General features: G+C 35.3%; 1 protein-coding gene across 1 annotated transcript; it reads right to left on the bottom strand.

Annotated features, from left to right (window-relative positions):
• Positions 1-4,379: 4,379 nt before the first annotated feature.
• Positions 4,380-9,145, bottom strand: LOC145161519 (serine/threonine-protein phosphatase PP2A-2 catalytic subunit). The gene is made up of 11 exons (XM_079081067.1): positions 8,884-9,145; positions 8,210-8,266; positions 8,006-8,089; positions 7,772-7,843; positions 7,330-7,401; positions 7,162-7,202; positions 6,949-7,015; positions 5,814-6,005; positions 4,984-5,073; positions 4,796-4,903; positions 4,380-4,724 (listed from the first exon to the last, which is right to left on the bottom strand). The coding sequence occupies exons 1-11, from the start codon at positions 8,971-8,973 to the stop codon at positions 4,659-4,661; spliced, it is 939 nt and encodes a 312-aa protein (XP_078937193.1). The 5' UTR covers positions 8,974-9,145; the 3' UTR covers positions 4,380-4,658.
• Between the last annotated feature and the right edge of the window lie 10,564 nt (positions 9,146-19,709).

Genomic DNA, 19,709 nt, shown 5'->3' on the forward strand with positions numbered 1-19,709 from the left:
AAAATGAAGTTGGTTTTTTCGAAAAAAAAAATCGTTTTTTATATATCATCATGGATCTCTATGGAAAGAGGACGAAAAATCGTGAACAACGGTATATTCGTTTTTTTTTTCGATAAAAAACATGGTCTAAAAAAAATTTAAATGAAAAAATGTGGTGGGTTTTTTTTGTAAATGGTGGATTTTTTAGTATAATCCGGTGTGTGTGCGTCCAATGTAAAAGTGTACATCTATTTCCTTGGCCGTTGATCGTTATGATTTCCGACGTTCACGATTGGTTCCTTGGTTTCTTGATTAATTATGGTTCTCTATTGAATATCACCATATATATATATATATATATATATATATATATATATATATATATATATATATATATATATATATATATATATATATATATATATATATATATGACGCTTCACCTTGGTTCAACAATGTCCTGTAACTTTCCTTCAACTTTGGTAGGTAATTAACATTCGCTGTTTGCAAGTAAGACATCTTACCATTAGAATGGACTTGACAAAATTGATCACCAACCAGAGGTTTGATGACCACAAAATTTGCATAAATTCATTACTAAGCATCCCAACTAATAACCTCAAAATTATAATCCTTTGGTATATTTCTTCCCTTGCTAATTGTGAGCTCCTGATAAGCAAAGTTTTCTACCCCAAATGGGAAATGAATCCAATCCAAACAAGCCCCATTATGACATAACCATGTCAAGAAGAACCCGAAAACCACATTCAAGAGCACTCTTTGGAGAGAAGGTGAGTGCTTTGAATGACGATGATGAAGACAAACAAGTTGGAAAGCAGAAGGGGAAAAAGTTCATTGAAATTATCAGTGAAAAGGAAGAGGATGCTGAATGCAGAAGCTCACTTGAGGAATATTTCACGGAGGAAGACAATCAACTTCATTTGGTGGTGAAACAACATGAAAAGGGAGTTGATGGGGTAAATCTGAAGAAAATGGTGAGTCGTTGTGCCAAAATGTGGGGACATATGATTAAGATCAAAGGAGGATCTAGAAAAAAGCGTGTTCTTCAGCTTACCATGTGACAGACTAATGATCAAGGTGGGATGACGTTTTTCTATCCTCGATCTATATATATTTTTGATACAAACATATCTTATTAAAGGAAAGTAGTATATAAATGATTGTGCATAAGATAAATAATGTTTTGAGTGGCTTTATTATGCACAAGTCTATTGTAGATTTGTAGGTCCATTTAATGGATCATGCAACCTATTTTTGAACATCGTTCGTTCCTACTATACGACAAATACTACTTTACATATTAATGTATGGGTTTATGTATATATACATACAGACAAAGCACGTTGACAATTAGGAAAGATTTGTTTTTTGCTTGCATTAGGTAGAAATGAGTAGAACTGTTGAAGTATAACTAACATGTAACATATGATGAGCCCATCACATTTTTGTCTTGGTAACAGTTGTACACGTTACATGAGTCTTTTATATCCATCTTAAATCGGGGAAAAAAACAAACAAATGGTAGTTTACAAGATAAAGCTACATTATATATGATTACCTATTGTTAGTCGATTACATTTCATATGCTATATTTTAGAATTGACATATGCCTAACAAACTTTTAACCAGTACCATACACATATTGGATGAATAGTATCATAAACTATGCATCACTTATGATTATTGACATACAATTATTACATTTTTGACATTTACCGTTACATGTTGGACACCTAGGTGTTGTTTTTTTATCGAAGCAAAAATTCCTGAAGTCTGTGGCAATAGAAGAGATGGACCAAACGGAAACATGTTTGTTTTTTAACATCTGCAGACTACTGCAGTAAACTGAAATTTAAATAAACTAATTTTATAATCTGAAAATAGTTCTCAATATCAAAATTTTAATAATTCTACTCTTAAAACATTGAAAGAATACTAAAAAGAACATGTAAAAAATCAAAATTTTAAAATTTCTAAAAAAAATTAAAAAAATATAAAAGAAGTTATCAGTTTTATTTTAGAAAACAACTAATTTTAAAAAACATAAAAAAGAAAATAAAAAAAATTAAGAAAATATTACAAACAATGTCTACAAAGTTCGTAAAAGAATTACATAGGTTAAAAAATGCAACCGAAACTGGAAATATTATTAACAGAAACGGTAAAAAAAATTAACAAAATCAAAGTTTTTTTAAAAATTAGGTTATAACAAATTATTATAAAAAGAAATTTTATCAAATCCGTAAATCAAAAAAGAAAATCTCAGTTTAAGAAAAAATAAGTTATACCAAATTTCTTAAAAAAATCACTTAGAAAAAATGAAAACCGAAGAGGTTTGAAAAGGCAGATCAAGTGTTGTGCCGCACAGTACACGCAGATGTTTTGCAGTTTGAAGCCTTCCAAAAAACCAACTGTTGCGAGAGAGCAAGTGGTGCGTCTGTGCTGCGCCGTACAGCAAAAAGTGGTCTGAAATTTTTTTTTAAAAACAAACAACACCTTACTATTCATCCAATATGTGCATGGTACTAGTTAAAAGTTTGTTAGGTATATGTCAGTCTAGAATATAGCAGATGAAATGTAATCTGGTAACAATAGTTAGTCATATGTCATGTATATAAAATAATTTCTATATAAGGATCGTTGATCTAATGGAATAAGACAGAACGGAAATTTGTGAAATGAGTTTACTCTCAAATTTATTGTTGTTTTTAATTTCTTAATAGCATATTATATATCTCAAATATATCATCCAAGAATTCAACTCATACGATCAGATTATCTATTAGTAATATCATCCAAGCATTCAATAAATATACGATCAAATACTCTCATGTCTATTATTATTATTATTTGAATACTAACCAACATAAAAGAGGTGAGTGACAAAATCCCCATAACAAGATAAATGATGCATTGGCTTGAGTATGAGTCTTACAATTTTTAACAACTATAAACCTTACAACTTTCCATCGTGTGTTTGATTGTGAAAATACCCGTTAGAATTTGTTATGTATTTCATTTCTGTAAATAATACAGTAAAGATACAGTATTTACATAAAAGACTATTGACTATACATGATACGAAAAAAAAAATTTACAATATTGAACATGCCCCTTCAGTTTGAATAAAATGTTTGTGTATGTTTAAACTCTTCCGAAACACTACAAATAATTGTTTAAAGTCCCTTTGTAAAGATATCTACAAACTGATAAGTTGATGGAACACATATATTATTTACATAAGAGACCCTAGATTATACATGATATGAAAATCAGAAACAATTTACAATATTTAACATTCATATCAATTTGAGTGTAAGGTTCACGTTTGCTAAAGCTGTTCCGAAAATCCGAAAATCTAGAAATAACTGTGAGAATCTTTTTATAAATATATCTGCAAACTGATAAATTGGTACGACATTCAAGACATACACATGTACACTTGATTGTAGAGTAGATGTCACTCTAACCTAACCAACTATTAGGTTTTGGTTTAAAAGGTACTTGATATATTTTATTTGGTAGTCTAGGTCATTAAACTTATATGTGATCTGTTAATTGTACGAACAACGTATTTTTGTCCGGTTTTACCGGTTACAACCATGAATTAAATGTAAAAGTTTTGTTGACTTCAACCATGAATTCCAACCACCGCCATTCTTCCACCCTTGACCCCATACCACCTTCTACTACCACAAACCAACCTTATTCCTTAATAACAGTCAACCCTTCTCCACCCTTATATCCACCATATCAGCGACCATCAAGCACCAAAACATCACTAATACCACCACCATCCGCCACCTTATACCTCTGACCAACACCAACTCTCTCCCAACAGCCTTCATACCCACCAAAATACCTCCCTTATTCTTCCACTCCAGCCACCATCAAATACCTTCGAGGCCCATCTTCATCCTTATATCCAGCAACCACCGTCAATACCCCCTCACCTGTTTTTAATTTAGCAATTACAGCCCCACCATCGAACATCAACCTCCCATCCTAGAAAACCAGAAAAAGAAATTATCACCTGAAATTCGAGAAGTAAAGGTGAAGAGGGTGTGATTTTGTGCAACTTTGAGAAGAGATGAGAGTGGGATCAGGAGGGTAACCGATAAAACCAGATAAAAAAGTATATTATTGGTATAATTAACAGAACACATAAGTTTACATGTTTACATCTAAGTACCTTTTAAACCAAAACTCAATAGTTTGTTGGGGTACAGTGACATTCATCTGTGCAAATGACATTGAATACCCCTCCCCAATCATCATTAAATTATACACCTAAAAAGCCTTTGTTCACGCACATTACCATCTTTAAAGCATTAGAGCCCATACAAATTTTTTAAAGAAAAAAAAATGCAAAGAGAACACAAAACAAGGCCGATTCGATATACATACACACACACAAAAAAAAAACCTAAAAACAAAATAATCATATAGATTACATCACATCCTCAGACAGTGGCATAATCCTAGGTTAGAATGTTGGAATGACAAAACATGTCTGATGTACAACTACAGAACCACAACCAACCACTTTCTAGTTTCTATCATATGAATCAACACCTTTAGATAATGCCACTGTAGCAAAAGACCATTATACCCCCAACCATTCCATTCCAAGAGTATGGAGCATTAGTGAGTTGAGTTTAAAGGAAGTAATCGGGTGTCCTTCTGGTTACATCAGGTTCCCCTCTCCTAGGAGCAGGTTCAAACTGCAATATCAAATTCAAATCATTAATTGGAATCCAACGGAATTGGTGATTCCATTCCAATGCAAACAAACCTGGATAAATGTGTGACCCTTGCAATCATCAACCTCCAAGATAGAAGCCATATTCCCACATCTGTAACAATAATTTGGTGCACTAAAGATAGTAACCACCTTTTGATCCTGTCATCCAAAATTCAACATTTTTAATTTTTTATTTAAAAATAAATAAATAAAGATTTTTCAATTAAAAGTAAAATTACATGTCCCCAGTTGAATCCCTCCATCACCAGTTGATGGGCTCGAGCAATAAGCTTTAGGTTGTTGGTGTGGTTAAATTGCTCTGAAATATCCTGGAAACAAATTATTTAATATTATTATTATATATATTATATAATGGCATAAACAATTTAAAGAATAAAGATACTACTATTATTAGTTTTCCATTATTTTGCATTCAACCCTTTCAAAGACTTTTTTTATTTTTTTCATGTCAAACCTTTTTTTAACAAAAACTATCTTTATAAACCTTTCCAAAAGCTTATATTAACAATTTAAAATTTATTCTCATTTTCAAAAAGCTTATTAATAATTTAAAATTTATTCTTATTAGGTTCATCACATACCATTTTATGCAGTTATAAAAGGGATTAATCTCATAAAAGACCTTATATTTTGTGTTTTTTCCGGATTAAACCTCAAATTTATTTTTTGCCTGAAAAAGACCCTTGCGTTTTTATTTTTCCAATCTGGCCCTTTTAGTCATTTTTTTCCGAAAAAACTTGCAAAATGTGAGGGTTTTTTCGGAAACAGTTTGAAAGTTTGAGGGTTTTTTTTGGAAAAAAAAATGAAAAGTTGAGGGTTTTTTTGGAAACTACGAGGTCTTTTACTGGAAAAAAAAAAATAAAGTTGAGGTTTAATCCAGAAAAAACACAAAATATAAGGTCTTTTATGAGATTAACCCAAAATATTATATCGTTCCTATGTTTTTTTTTATATATTTGATATTGGAGTCATTTTGATCGTCTTGATAAGAGCTTTTCAATGATATAAAAAATTAATTAGTGAAAAATTAAAAAATTAAAAATAATACCTGGCCAAAAGTGTAACCGGCCCCACGAGGTGAAATGCCCCACCCACAACGGTCATCAGGGTCAGACCAAAGAAGGTCACACATTGGACCTTCATGTGGGACCTCTTGAACACGATCAAAATTTCTTATACTATCAAGAGTTTCAATAGAAGGTGATAATCCTCCATGAAGACAAAATATCTCTGATTCAACCTTAATTCAAACAACCAACCAAAATCAAATAATTTAACAATCCCAAACTTAATTAGGCTGTGTTTGGCGCGCCACAGCTAGCTTATTTTTCGAGCTTTTTTTAAGTTGTGTCATGTTTGGCAAGCCAAAGAGTAGCTGATAAGGTAGCGTTTTAAAAAGCTACTTAAACTAACTTTTTAGGAGCTTTTTTGAAATTTTCCAAATATACCCCTTAATTAATTATACAAAACACATTCTTTTAAATGTCCTTTTATATCATTTTACATATCTTTCAGCTAGCTTTTAAGCTAGTTTTACCAAACATTTTTTTTTATCAGCTAGCTTTTCAGCTATCAGCTTAGCTTGTTATTTAACAGTTGTAGTTTTTCAGCTAACAGCTAGCTGTTAGCTGAAAAGCTAGCTGATAACTGAAAAGCTGGTAGTTGAAAAGCTAGCTGATAAAAAATAAATGTTTGGTAAAACTAGCTTAAAAGCTAGCTGAAAGATATATAAAATGACATAAAAGGACATTTAAAAGAATGTGTTTCTATAATTAATTAAGGTGTATATTTGGAAAATTTTAAAAAAGCTCCTAAAAATCTAGTCTAAGTAGCTTTTTAAAAAGCTACCTTATAAGCTACTTTTTAGCTGGCCAAACATGACAAAACTTAAAAAAGCTCGAAAAATAAGTTAGTTGTAGCGCACCAAACACAGCCTTAATTAGTCATTTTACTACATAGCAATATGACAAAATTTCACAAATGATCCTTCTGGTTTTCATTTTTTCCCTAAAATAGTCCTTGTGAAACCTTTTTTTGCATGAATTGTCCCTTTAGAGCAAAGAAAAGGACCATTCATGCAAAAAAAGGTTTCACAAGGACTATTTTAGGGATAAAATGAAAACCATAAGGACCATTTTATTGATATAAATGTTAGAATTAATATATTTGATATTGATACTAACCAATGCAGTGAGTGGGAAATAATCGAAAAGATCAGTAAATGTTTTCCAAACATTTGCATTGCCATACCTGTAAATCAATAATTTGTGTTAAAAAAATAATATAAGAATGAAAAGATTCAACAAGGAATAAAATCCATAAAATGTAAAAAAAGGGTTATTTTTAAGTGAAAAGTTTATGCTCAAAAGATGAAGAAATAAATGGAAGAAACTTACTTTCGAAGGCATTCATCATAAAACCCATAGACTTGAGTAATCTGCACATAAAGAAAAATTTTTATTTATATAAGTCACATATACACTAAAAACATATATACAATAGAACTCACTATCATCAATTTTTTATGGAATTATAATTATTGATATGAATATTTTATAAAGTACCTGTCGACTTTCATGATTCCCTCTTAAAATTGTAATTCTTTGAGGGTACCTTACTTTCAGAGCCACCAAGAGCTGAATAAAAAAACATGTTAAAAAAGTAGACTTCACCAATAAAAGGAGAAATATTAGTGTTAAGAAAACCACTTATATAATATTACATTAGATTTTGGAAGATATTGCTATAAGTTGATAGAATTTTTTAACTTTGATAGAAAGAAATGGAAGTAGAATGATATAATAAACAAATCAATAAAAGTACATTGCTACTTCATTCATTAAATCCTTCATAGTAAGACAAACCAGATTCTTTATGTATTTCACAGACTCATTAGTTAAAACAAACATAAATCTCAGAATATCTTCTAGATAACTTAAAAGTGAAACGTATGTTTACACACAAAAAAAGATACATTGAAAAGGTTTTAATTTGAGATCCACTTACAGTGACAGTTTCAACAGAATAATACCCTCGATCCACATAATCACCCATAAACAAGTAATTTGTATCTGGACACTGTCATGGCATAACAAATGATATCAATGTATTGCAAATTTGTAATCATGTATGATGTAATGTAACAAGAACAAAAGTATAATCTAGAATGTATAACAATCCAAAGTTTAATAACTTAACTCCAACTTGAAATGAAACAAAACAGATGTGAAAATAGAATACCTTTCCTCCAATACGAAAAAGTTCAGCAAGATCATGGAATTGTCCATGAATGTCACCACAGATAGTAACAGGGCTTCTTACAGGCTGCATAGTATTATAAAATTATAAAATTATAAAATGTCATTAGGAGACAAAAAGATATATGAAGAGCTTGAGGTAGAGAAAAGATGAAGAAATCACGAAAAAATGAAAAAAAACTCATACCTGAACGTTGCTTTCATCCATTAGTATCTCTTTCGCCTTCTCACATAATGTCCTAACCTACATCAACAAATATCTAAAAGTTCATTTTCTTTTTATAGAATTGATATTACATTAAGTACTGGTCTAATTCATTCAAGAACACCCAAGAAGTATACTTTGGATTGATTGAGATACAGTATAGGATAACTTAACAATAACAGCATATGCTGAAAAGTAGATAACAAGTTATCCTTGAAAAATCCAGGAGTTTTCTGATGCAAATTATTGTTGATTGTTTTGAAAACTAGATAGAATAATTCTATCCATAGAATCTGTGCTGCTTAAGAGTTTACAGTAGTATATTAATTTTGAAGTAGAAAACTACTATTTTGAAGTAGAAGGTGTGATTTTCTTCCGCAATATTGATAAATCGCTTTATAAATTTGGTAGCCAAAAGATACGAGTCAAGAAAACAGATCGACTAGTGAATAAGAATACGGCAATTTATCCAAAAAGAAACACACTTGACACGATATTCTATTCAATCAAAACCTTTTGCGAGTTTAAAGAGCTCAGATCCATCAAAAACCACATAGACTAAGTTGTAAAAAACCAAGAATTACGATGAACATGTAATTCAAATCACAGAAACCCTAAAATGCAAATCAAGCAAAATTAAGGATGAGAAAGAAAACCTCAGGTTCGGTTAAGGGTTTGCACTCCATGAGCTGTGAAATCTGCTCGTCCAGATTCCCATGGGTGTTCGAAGCCAGCTCCACATTCATCTTGCTGTATCTGTATGTGTATATATATTTTTGTGCATATATACACACACAAACAGGGATTCTAATAAAAGAATCCTTCGATCGATTGAGATTATCTGAAGCTGAATAAAATCCAGATATTTGATATTACAGAGGGAGTGATGAAGACGATGACGATGAATACGGAGGAGACGAAAACCCTCGAAAACTGCCGAGATCGATTTATCGATTCCTGTTTCGCTTTTCCGAAAATATTAAACGAACCCTTGAACTCTTTGCATTTTGACATTTTATACCCCTTCAACTTTCATTTAAAGTAAACTATTTTTAGTAGATAATAGTGGAAATTCAGAAAAGTACAACATAATTTCATTATTTTTCAATGTCACGACTAACATATTTTTCATCCCCAATTAAACAGTTAAACTGCTATTAACATAGTGAAAATCATGTTTTTGTTGGTTTTTCATGTTTTATAAATAAATTTTGCTAAAGTTGGTATGTCTATAAGGGGTTAATAATTTTATTTATAGCAATTTATTTGTGTGTTTGTTTGGGAGAGAAAATATTTAGTGATTTTTATATCGACCAAAATTTAAAGTTTTCTAAACAACGTAGAAAGAAATCAAACCAATTTAACTCATTGAAAAGTTCAAATTTTAAGGTATAATGACCGTGAGAAGTAGTATTGATTACATATGAGTAATATATAACTTATAAAATATAAAGAAAAAAATTAAGTTAATTTTTATAAATAAATAAATAAAATCAAAATTTAAGCAAAAAGTTAAATTTTTTCATAAATATCTATGATTTTTACAGGTACATCAATGAATTTTGAAGGTATCATCTACCAAATGGTTAATGAGATGTAAAATAGATCAAATGAACTTGTGGTCGGGTCATCTATATATAAAGCAATTTTTTTCATTATCTTTAATTTTTAAACCATAAAATCTCTTTCAATCTAACACTTTATTTTACTAATATAAAACTCTTCTTTTGATGTAAAAAAGGTTTTCAAAATTCTTTACACAAAAAATAATAATAATAACAAATATTAAAAAAAAAAAATAAAAAAAAAAATAACTACCAATTTCACATGTGAACAATGGTTATGCAAAGTTGAAATTCTTCACAAGTTAAAATTCTCTTTTTTTTTTTTTTTGCTGGTCAAAACTACAATATAAATTTTATTGTTGTGAATATGGTTTGTGAAAGTTCCTAAAAAAAACATTTTTTTTCGACGCAGCTGAAGCCTTATGAGACGAACTATCTCACTCATGATTTGGAGCTGGGTCGGGCGGTGGTTTTTGCCTTCAAGATTTGACGTCATTACTTGTATGGGGTTCGTTGTATCATCTACGAGGACCACAACAGTTTTAGGTATTTGATGGATCAGTAAAATTTGAATATAAACCAGCGCAGGTGGCTCGATGTGGTGAAGGATTATGATTGTGAGATCCTTTATCACCCTGAGAAGCCAATGTAGTGGCCGATGCTCTTAGCCGCAAGACGGTCGGTACCCCTATAAGAGATGTATGTTTGAGGATGGCAGTGATTACCTCACTCTTGGAGCAGATCCGAGAGGCTCAGGTGGAGGCTATGAAAGAGGAGCACCGGAAGAGTGAGTGTATAGTGCGTCAGGTGTCCTCTTTTGATTATAATAGTTGGGGATTATTGACCCTTCATCGAAGAGTTTGGGTTCCATATTTTGGGGGTACGCGGTAGATTTTGATGGAGGAGGCATACAAGTCGAAGTTTTATATTCATTTAGATGTGACAAAGATGTATAGACACCTCCGGCTTGATTATTAATGGTCCTGCATGAAGCGGGATGTGGTCTGGTACGTGGAGAGGTGCTTGACTTGTGGGAAAGTCAAGGTCGAGCATCAACGACCTCACGGCAAGATGGAGTCGTTGGGTGTTCCTGTTTGGAAATGGGAAGAGATTACGATGAATTTTATCATGAAGCTACCGTGGACTGCGCGAGGGGTGGATTTGATTTGGGTCATCGTAGATCTATTGACCAACAGTGTGCACTTCATTCCTATTCAGGAGAGCACTTCTGCGGAGAAGTTGGCGGATGTCTACATCCGGGAGGTTGTGGCACGACATGGGGTTCCAATCTCGGTGGTTTCGGATCGGGATGTTCGATTCACTTCCAGGTTTTGGAAGAGAATCCATGAGGAGTTGGGTACTCGTCTACTCTTCAGCACGACTTTTCATCTACAAATCGATGGTCGGAGTGAGCGGACTATCCAGACCTTGGAGGATATGTTACTGTAACATCCCAAAATTTAAGACCAAAAATTTCATTTTAATTAAGTTATTATATAAAACCAACAGTATAAAAACATTCATAATAATATCTCATGTCAAAACCAAAGTGTCAATAATCAAAACATATTATCATAAAACCATATCAGAGTGTAATCCCAAAGATCTCATGTGCGGAAAACATAGTGTGATGCGCTGCGATCGAGCCGGCTCCTTTCCTTGAAAACAATGCACCTAAAACCAAAACTGTAAACCGTAAGCACGAAGCTTAGTGAGTTCCCCCATCATACCACATACCATACAAATCACATTATGTCAGGCATACCGGGGTGCCCGACCTACCCCATGTCAGGCATATCTGGGTGCCCGACCTACCCTGTTGAGCATACTAGGGTGCTCGACCTACCCCTGTTAGGCATACCGGGGTGCCCAACCTACCCCTTCGGTCCTGTCAACCGGTAACCGGGGACTATTTCACCCCCTACTACTACCACATAATATCATATCACAGACATCATAATCTGTCTAGCATGGCTGGGTACTAAACTACCCCTTCGGCCCTATCGACCGGTAACCGGGGACTATTCCCCCTACTACCACTACCACATAACAACATATCATAAACATACTGTCACACATATCTGGGGTGCCCGACCTACCTTTCGGTCCTAACAACCGTAATACGGGGACTATTCCTCCTACTGCTACTATCACATAACATCATATCAGGCTAGCACATAAAACACATCAGGTAGTAGCAAACCTAGATAATTATCACAAAGACAATCATCTAACATACAACTCCTACTAGTGGGCCGACATTGTGGTCGTAGACCCACCATTACTGGAAGGTAACTCACCTCATACTGGTGAAGTCCACTGCAAGAAATCCTTACTCCTGCCCTGACGACTCCTCAAGCTATCAATATCACAATACCACCCAATTAGCAATTGGGCCCTAAATCATAATCCATAATCCATACTTGGGGTGAAATGACCGTTTCACCCCCGAACCATCGAGGTCCATACTATATAATCCATGAACGCCCATTAATGGCCCAAGTCTAAACCAATCAAGCCCAAAGCTCCAAAATCCATAAAGGTCTACCAATGGCCCACTAATGGCCCAATTTTCCAAATTGGGCCCAACCTCACCCTAAGCCCAATAACTTATTTCCAGTCCAAATTTACATCCTTAACTAGTCCAACAATCCACAACCCAAATAATAGCCCAAACCCAAAATGGCCCACAAGGCCCAATAAGGCCCAAATCTATCTTGGACCTAACCCAAGAAGGCCCAATCTCCAAAAAGGCCTGAAATACTAAATGGGCTACCCTATCCAACTCCTGGTCCATGGTCCAAGGCCCAAAAAGGTCAACAAAACAAAGTGAGTCAATCAGGCTGAGTACGCCCTGCGTACCCATATGGTACGCTCAGCGTATGCCACTTTGGGCTAGTACGCGCAGCGTACCAGATGTACGCCCAGCGTACTCCCCTGAAGTCCAACCCTCTCCAAATAAGCACTTAATCACTTCAGCCCTTGCTCCAACTCTCCAGTCTGACTTCTATAGGTGACTTTTCAAGTAAAGTTGGCAACTTTACTAACATGCATGGCTTAGTGGGACTCTAGAGCTCAAAAGAGCTTAATGGGTGGTCTTAACTCATGCTTGGACTCAAACACTTCACAAAGCTTGCACCTTTATGAGAGATGGGACCTTAGAATGTCCAGACCTACAAGTTTGAGTCCCCAAAACGACCCTAGCTCACCAAGACCAAGCAAAAGACTAAAAATGGCCAAAACCAACCCATGAAATGAAAGGTCAAGATCAGAGCTTTTTACCTCCAATAGGTTGACAAATATGAGAACTTTTTGGATCTACAAGCTCCCATCCAAGATCAACATTTGAACACCACCTTCTCTTCTTGCACACACACACAAAAGTCTTCTTTCAAGCTCTAAGCTTCATCCAAGGTCATTTAGGGTTTCATGGTCGTGAAAAGGGGTGGAGGCTAATCTGAAATGACCTAGGGAAGGATATAATGTGGCTTATATAGGGCACAAGTAGAGGAATTAGGGTTTTGGGCACTCTGAACGTACGATGGGCGTACGCCTCTCCGCACCCGCGACCATATGTCCTTATACGCTGAGCGTAACCCAATTTACGCTGGGCGTACCCAGCTAAACACACGCATGCATTCCATGCATGCATGGGCTGACTTTGTCACAAAACTCCATTAGGGACTAAAATTGACAATAACTTCAAAGTGCTATAACTCTTCCATTCTAAGTCTGTTTCCGATGAACTTTATATCCACGAAAAGGTGGCGAGAAGCCCTACGCTCCTAGAATCACACTCGAGCCTTAAAACCTTCCGAATAAAGCCTAAAATGCATAACAGGCCAAGATATCAATTTACAGTCATACCCTTGGCTCCCGAAGACACAATCGAATACATGGTCACTTGAATCATAGCAACTTCATCCGAAATGGGCTAAATCCTTCCTTTACCAAAGCTCTAATCCCCATGACAACTAATGATTGAGCCGAAGCCCCAATTAATAAGGCCAATCTGAAACCGGGTGTTACAGTTACGAGCATATGTGTTGTATTTTAGCGTAGTTGGGATACGTATCTCCCATTGGCTGAGTTTTCTTACAACAACAATACCATGTCAATATTGATCGACCTCCTTTCGATATGCTCTATGGGAGGAAGTGTCGGACCCCGATTTGTTGGGGCAAGATCGGTCAGCGAGTCATGGGTAGCATGAAAGTGGTGCTTCGGACTACCGAGTTGATATACCAAGTGCATGGAAGATTGCAGACCGTGCAGAGCTGGCAGAAGAGCTATGCTGATAGACGCCATTAAGACCTGGAATTTCAGGTTGGTGATATGGTACTACTGAATGTATCACCTTGGATATATTGTTCCTTTCAGGGTTATTGCCCGGGTCGGTAGGGTTGCTTACTGTTTAGAGCTGCTCGAGGAACTTAGTCAAATTCACAACATTTTTCACATCTCTCAGTTACGGAAGTGTTTGGTAGATGATTCTACGGTGGTGCCATTGGAGGACATTCAGGTGGACGAGCGCCAGAACTACATAGAGATACCGGTTGCGATTCTTGACAGGAAAATGAAGGCTTTGCGAAACAAGGTGGTGGGTTTAGTGAAAGTGCAATGATAGCACTGGAAGGTTTCAAAGTGGATATAGGAGCCTGAGGAATATATGAGGGACCATTACCTAGATTTATTTGTGTCGACGGACTTCGAGGACGAAGTCTAATTCAAGTGGGGGAGAATTGTAACGCTCGGTTCCCATGTAATTTCTTTTAAGATTTATATATTAATTTTTATTGCAAATGGGTTAGTACGCAGAGCGTACTCATGCTGAATGCAAACCCTAATTTTAGGTTCTTGGACCGTATTTAAGGACCTTAAACCTTTTGAAACCCTCCTTACCATCAGCCACCACCCTCTCTCTTATCCCACACAAAACCCTAGCTTCATTTGTGAGGTTCTTGAGCTCTTAGAGTGGAACTTTGTATGTTTTGGTGCATATTGAAGAAGAAGGAGTCCATTGGTGAGGTGTTAGGAGCTTGGAGCTTGAGGATCCAAACTTGGTTTTTCAGCTTGCATCTTTTGGAGGTATAAAGCTTCAAACTTTATGGCTCTTTAGTGTAGATCTAGTTTTGGGTTATGTTTTGGGAATGTTTTGGTCCCATGGCTTGGATCTTGTGAGTAGAAGTTACTCCAAAACCTTTGAGCATCATTTCTAGCCATTTCCGAGGTCATTAAGTCATAAAAATCAGATCTTGAGGGTTGTAGTCCACTCATGCATGAGTTGTTGGTCTTTTTATGAAGTTACAGACCTAGGGTTTAGTTTTGGGTCCTAATAAGCCATGAAAAAAGCTTAAAGTTACCAAATTTATCAGTCAAGACCTTCCTAAGAGTTAGATATGTGAATTGGACATTTGGGCTTTAAGCATTAATAGCTTAATGATAAGTTTCGGTCAACAGTGGAGTACGACGGGTGTACCCACTAGGTATGCGCAGTGTAGCCTCTAGGTACGCACAACGTAACAGGTTTAGCCCGATTGCCTTTTCTGTTGAAGCCCGATACACAGGGCGTAATGGGGGTGGTACGCATGACGTACTCACCAGAAGGCGATTTGGGTAATTTTTGGGCCTTGGGTCATTATGGGTTTGGGTCATGGTTAGATGGGTCAAGCAGGGAAGGGTAAAATGGTCTTTTACCCTTAGCATGATAGAATATGATATAGACCATTTATTATGGGTTATTACCCTGATTATTAATTAGGGTTGATCTTGGATATGTTCAGTGTGAGGAGTCGTGGTAGCAGCAGCTCAAGCGTGTGATTTGTTTATCATCATATTGAGGTGAGTCTCCTCACTTTACTTATGGGTCAAAGGCACCAATGTCGGCCCACTAAATTATGTTATATGATAGTAGTGGTCTTCGTGACACTTACTGATATGCATGTATGTGCTTGTTGTCTTTGTGAATCTTGCTAGTATGATTGTATGCTTAGATGTAGGGGTGAAATAGATTCGTACCGGTTGAAAGATACGGAAGGAGTCGGAAGGGACTCAGATAGTCGGAAGGGACTCAAAAAGTCGGAAGGGACTCAGGGGTGAAATAGACCCATTACAGCTTTAGGCTGATATGTATGTATGATGTGTATGTATGGTATGCAGTATTTTGGAGAACTCACTAAGCTTTGTGCTTACGGTTTATGTTTAAATGTTTTTTAGGTACTTCTAGTTCAAAAGGGAAGGGTCTGGCATGATCGCATCACATCCACTTGTGTTTGGCATTTTAGGATTTTAGGATTGTACTCTGATAACTATTTTTCTACTATGACATACTTGATGGTTTTTGAAATATATGGTTGATGGTTTGGTTGATTTTAAATAAAATTTGTACTTAGTATTTGTGGGATGTTACACTAACTATACTATCAAACATTCCACTTATTCAAAAGACATAATAGACTTAAAGTCATGTTAGCTACTATTAATTTCTACAACCTCTCTTGGTAGTAATTAATATTACATAAACTACTAATTCATCTAGTAATAGTATTATAGTCACCAAGACTACCATCACTCTTCTACAAAAATCCTTCAAACATTGCGTTACACTAAGTCCGCCATTGATTTGCATTTCTCCACTGATGATATTATAGCCACTAAGGCTACCATCATAAACTAACAATTCCAATAATTTCTATAATTATGCTACTCTAGAACTTCCAATACACATTACCGATTCATATTTCTTAATAGTATACAAGTATAGCGTTCAAACATTAAGTTCGCCATTACCTTGTATTAACCAATATTAATGTACAAGTATAGCATTTAGACACTAAGTTCGCCATTGACCTGTAATTCTTTGATACCAAACTACAAGTATAACCCTACGGGTTCTAATCCTAAACATAACAAATCACAATAATCATACTATTGTATTTAACATGTAATCAACACAATATAATAATAACATACATCTAGACAATACATATCTAGAAAAGAAGTGAGGTTACTCACCTAGTTAGTTAGTGAAGACTAACTATGATTCCGACCCCAAGCTCTTTACTGCTTCCCAATCCATCACTTACCCAGACCTATTTGGACAATATATCAAGCTCATTAGAACTTTTCTAAACTTACTTCTATATCAACCACAATGATCAATAACCTGATCACTAACTAAACCTAGTAATCATTTGTTACCAAATTAATCAGATTTCCAAATACAATCACCTAACGACTTAACCCCGTAAGTCGTTAGCCCAAGAGACAAATCTAGGTAACCTAGGGTATATAACCATTTCCGTTCAAATTAAACACTTAACTGATCACCAGGTTCGTAATAGCACCATATCGCGAAATCCTATAACACATACTCAGGTCTAACAACCGTCTACAAAATATTACATAAACGTATTTACGTAGTAACGGGGTAAAAGATACCTCGACTCATCCTGTAACTCAACCCTCATTCTCCCGTACACCCTCATTCTCCCGTACACCGGTACAATCTTCTGGTGATAAGCCCCCGAGAACCTCCATAGCTTCTGTTGAGTTCGAATTATGTTGTGAGGTGTCGAAGTACAATTTGGCTAGTAAAGTTTCGAAGTAGGGATGAGCATACGACCCGTGGGACCGGACCAGGCCGGAAAAAAACTGGGACCGGACCCGGACCGAATCGGATTATCATATTAGTGGGCCGGTTTTCGGGTTTGGTTTTTATCAATAATCGAGTTTCGGGTTTGGACCGGACCGTACCCGAATTAAAGGATTTAACCCGGAACGGACCGGAAAACCAAAAGTTATTTTTTTATCGACAAACAATAAGCGAGAAGTACCAAAATAAAAAAAAATGTTGTCCGATTGAATTGATTCGGCCTCTCCTGTGGATCATATTATAGTGTCAATTGTATTTGGTTTCGGCCTCTTCTTTTGATCACACTATGGTGTCGATTTTTTTTTCTCGAAAAAGAAAAAGTTATTTCCTAGTACAATTTTTTTTATTAAAAATAGTGCAGTTTTTTTTCTTTTAAACAATGCAGTATTTTTTAATAAAAATAATGTTGTTAAGTGCAAAAATTTTATAAAAATAGTACAGTTTTGTTTTATAAAAATAGTGCAGTTTTTTTTATAAAAATAGTGGTGTTAAGTGTAGATTTTTTATATAAAAATAGTGCAGTTTTTTTATAAAAATAGTGTAGTTTTTAGTAACGTTTGTATTTGTCTGCATACATCTCATTTGCATGTGTTCTAATTAGAGTCTCGCAACGTACCGTTGTATTCATATTCTTTTATGTATTTTTTAGTCGAATTGTGCAAAAAACAAAGATACGAATGATGGATCTTACATAATAAGATTATAATTTGAAATAGTATGCTAGAGAGTAACATGACAAACAAAACCTGAAACCGTAAACAACAAACATATGAAACCCAATTTGGTACCAGGAACAGGATTATACCGAAACCCTAATCAACACTACCAAATTCTAATTTGGTCCAAAAACCCAAAACCCAGTTTAGTACCCGGAACCGGACCGGACCGAACCCGGACCTGCTACACCCAAAAACGATCCAGTTTTTGGGTAAGGTAATTCACGATTTTCGGTCTTCGAGTCGGGCCGGTCCGGGTTCGGCCCGTTGCTCATCCCTATTTCGAAGTCTGTATTTTAGATTCAAATGTATGTATTGCATAAGGCACTGTTTAGAGTTCAAAACGTTCATGTCTAAGTCCTTATGTATTTTTTGTTTGCTTCTGTTGTTCCTATAAATAGGGATAGGTATAAGGGTTAGAGTAACTTTTTGCACTCTTGTGAACTTTACTCTTTCAGACTCGTGTATTCTTTCAGAAGCATTAATAGAGCCAAACATATCTTATTTACATTTTGCGTTCTTAATTCAATATGTACTCTGATTTCATTTCCAATACTCGATTCAGACGAACTTCATTTGGTATCAGAGCAGGATTCATTCTGTTGATTTCTGATTTTTCTCGTTCTTTCAAAAGTTTTGAATCGCTATTTTCGACTCAGAAATTTTCCGCACTTTTGATTTAGAAAATATGATCCAATCAAATGATTTGATTGGATTCTGCTTTTTGTTTGACTAATCGAGTGTTCTCTGATCTGTTGCTGAAAGAATCATCCATTAGATTCTATTTTCTGAAGCTTTTCATCATCTTCATCCGTACAACAATGGCGAACTTTAACATGAATACAATGTCTGGTTTCTCTCATCTTCTCGGTTTTTCTACCAAAATTCTGATGCTGATTCCGAATATTACGATAAATGGGCGGATAAGATGGAAGATTACCTCAATGGTATAGACGAGGATCTTTGGCACTGTATTACCAGTGGAAATTATCGTCCAGGAAGGCTTGAACAGGTAGGAACGGCCGGTTCATCTACTGATGTTGTTGTGCAAGCTGAAAAACAGAAAGGGAATGACAAAAGATGTATGCGTGAACTTCGCGCCGCTCTTCCACCGGTGGTTTACAATTACGTTCGTGGATACAAAACAGCAAAGGAAATCTGGGAGACTTTGAAGGATAAGTATCAAGGAAGCAAGAAGACGAAGAAAAGTTTAATGAAACAATGTTTACTTGAACCCGGAGAATTCAAACAGAAGGAAGGTGAAAACATCGAACTCTATTACGATCGTCTTAACGAATTGATCTTCAAATGAATTCGTTATGGAGTCAATCATTCTACTCTCGAGTACAATCTCACTTTCTCAATGGGACTTCGAAAGGAGTGGAGAAAAATTATTTTGATGATCAAGACACAACAGAGCTTCAATAACTATTCGCTGGGAGATCTCTATAATGTTCTAAAAGCTCACGAAAGTGAAATTAACGAAATAACTAAAGAAGGAAAAATGAATTTGGGAGGTCCACTTGCTTTGGTTTCGAAGGTATCAG

The sequence above is a fragment of the Lactuca virosa genome, chromosome 1, assembly GCF_052849685.1.
Source record: "Lactuca virosa cultivar CGN04683 chromosome 1, Lactuca_virosa_CGN04683_v6, whole genome shotgun sequence".
Taxonomy (NCBI): Eukaryota; Viridiplantae; Streptophyta; class Magnoliopsida; order Asterales; family Asteraceae; genus Lactuca; species Lactuca virosa.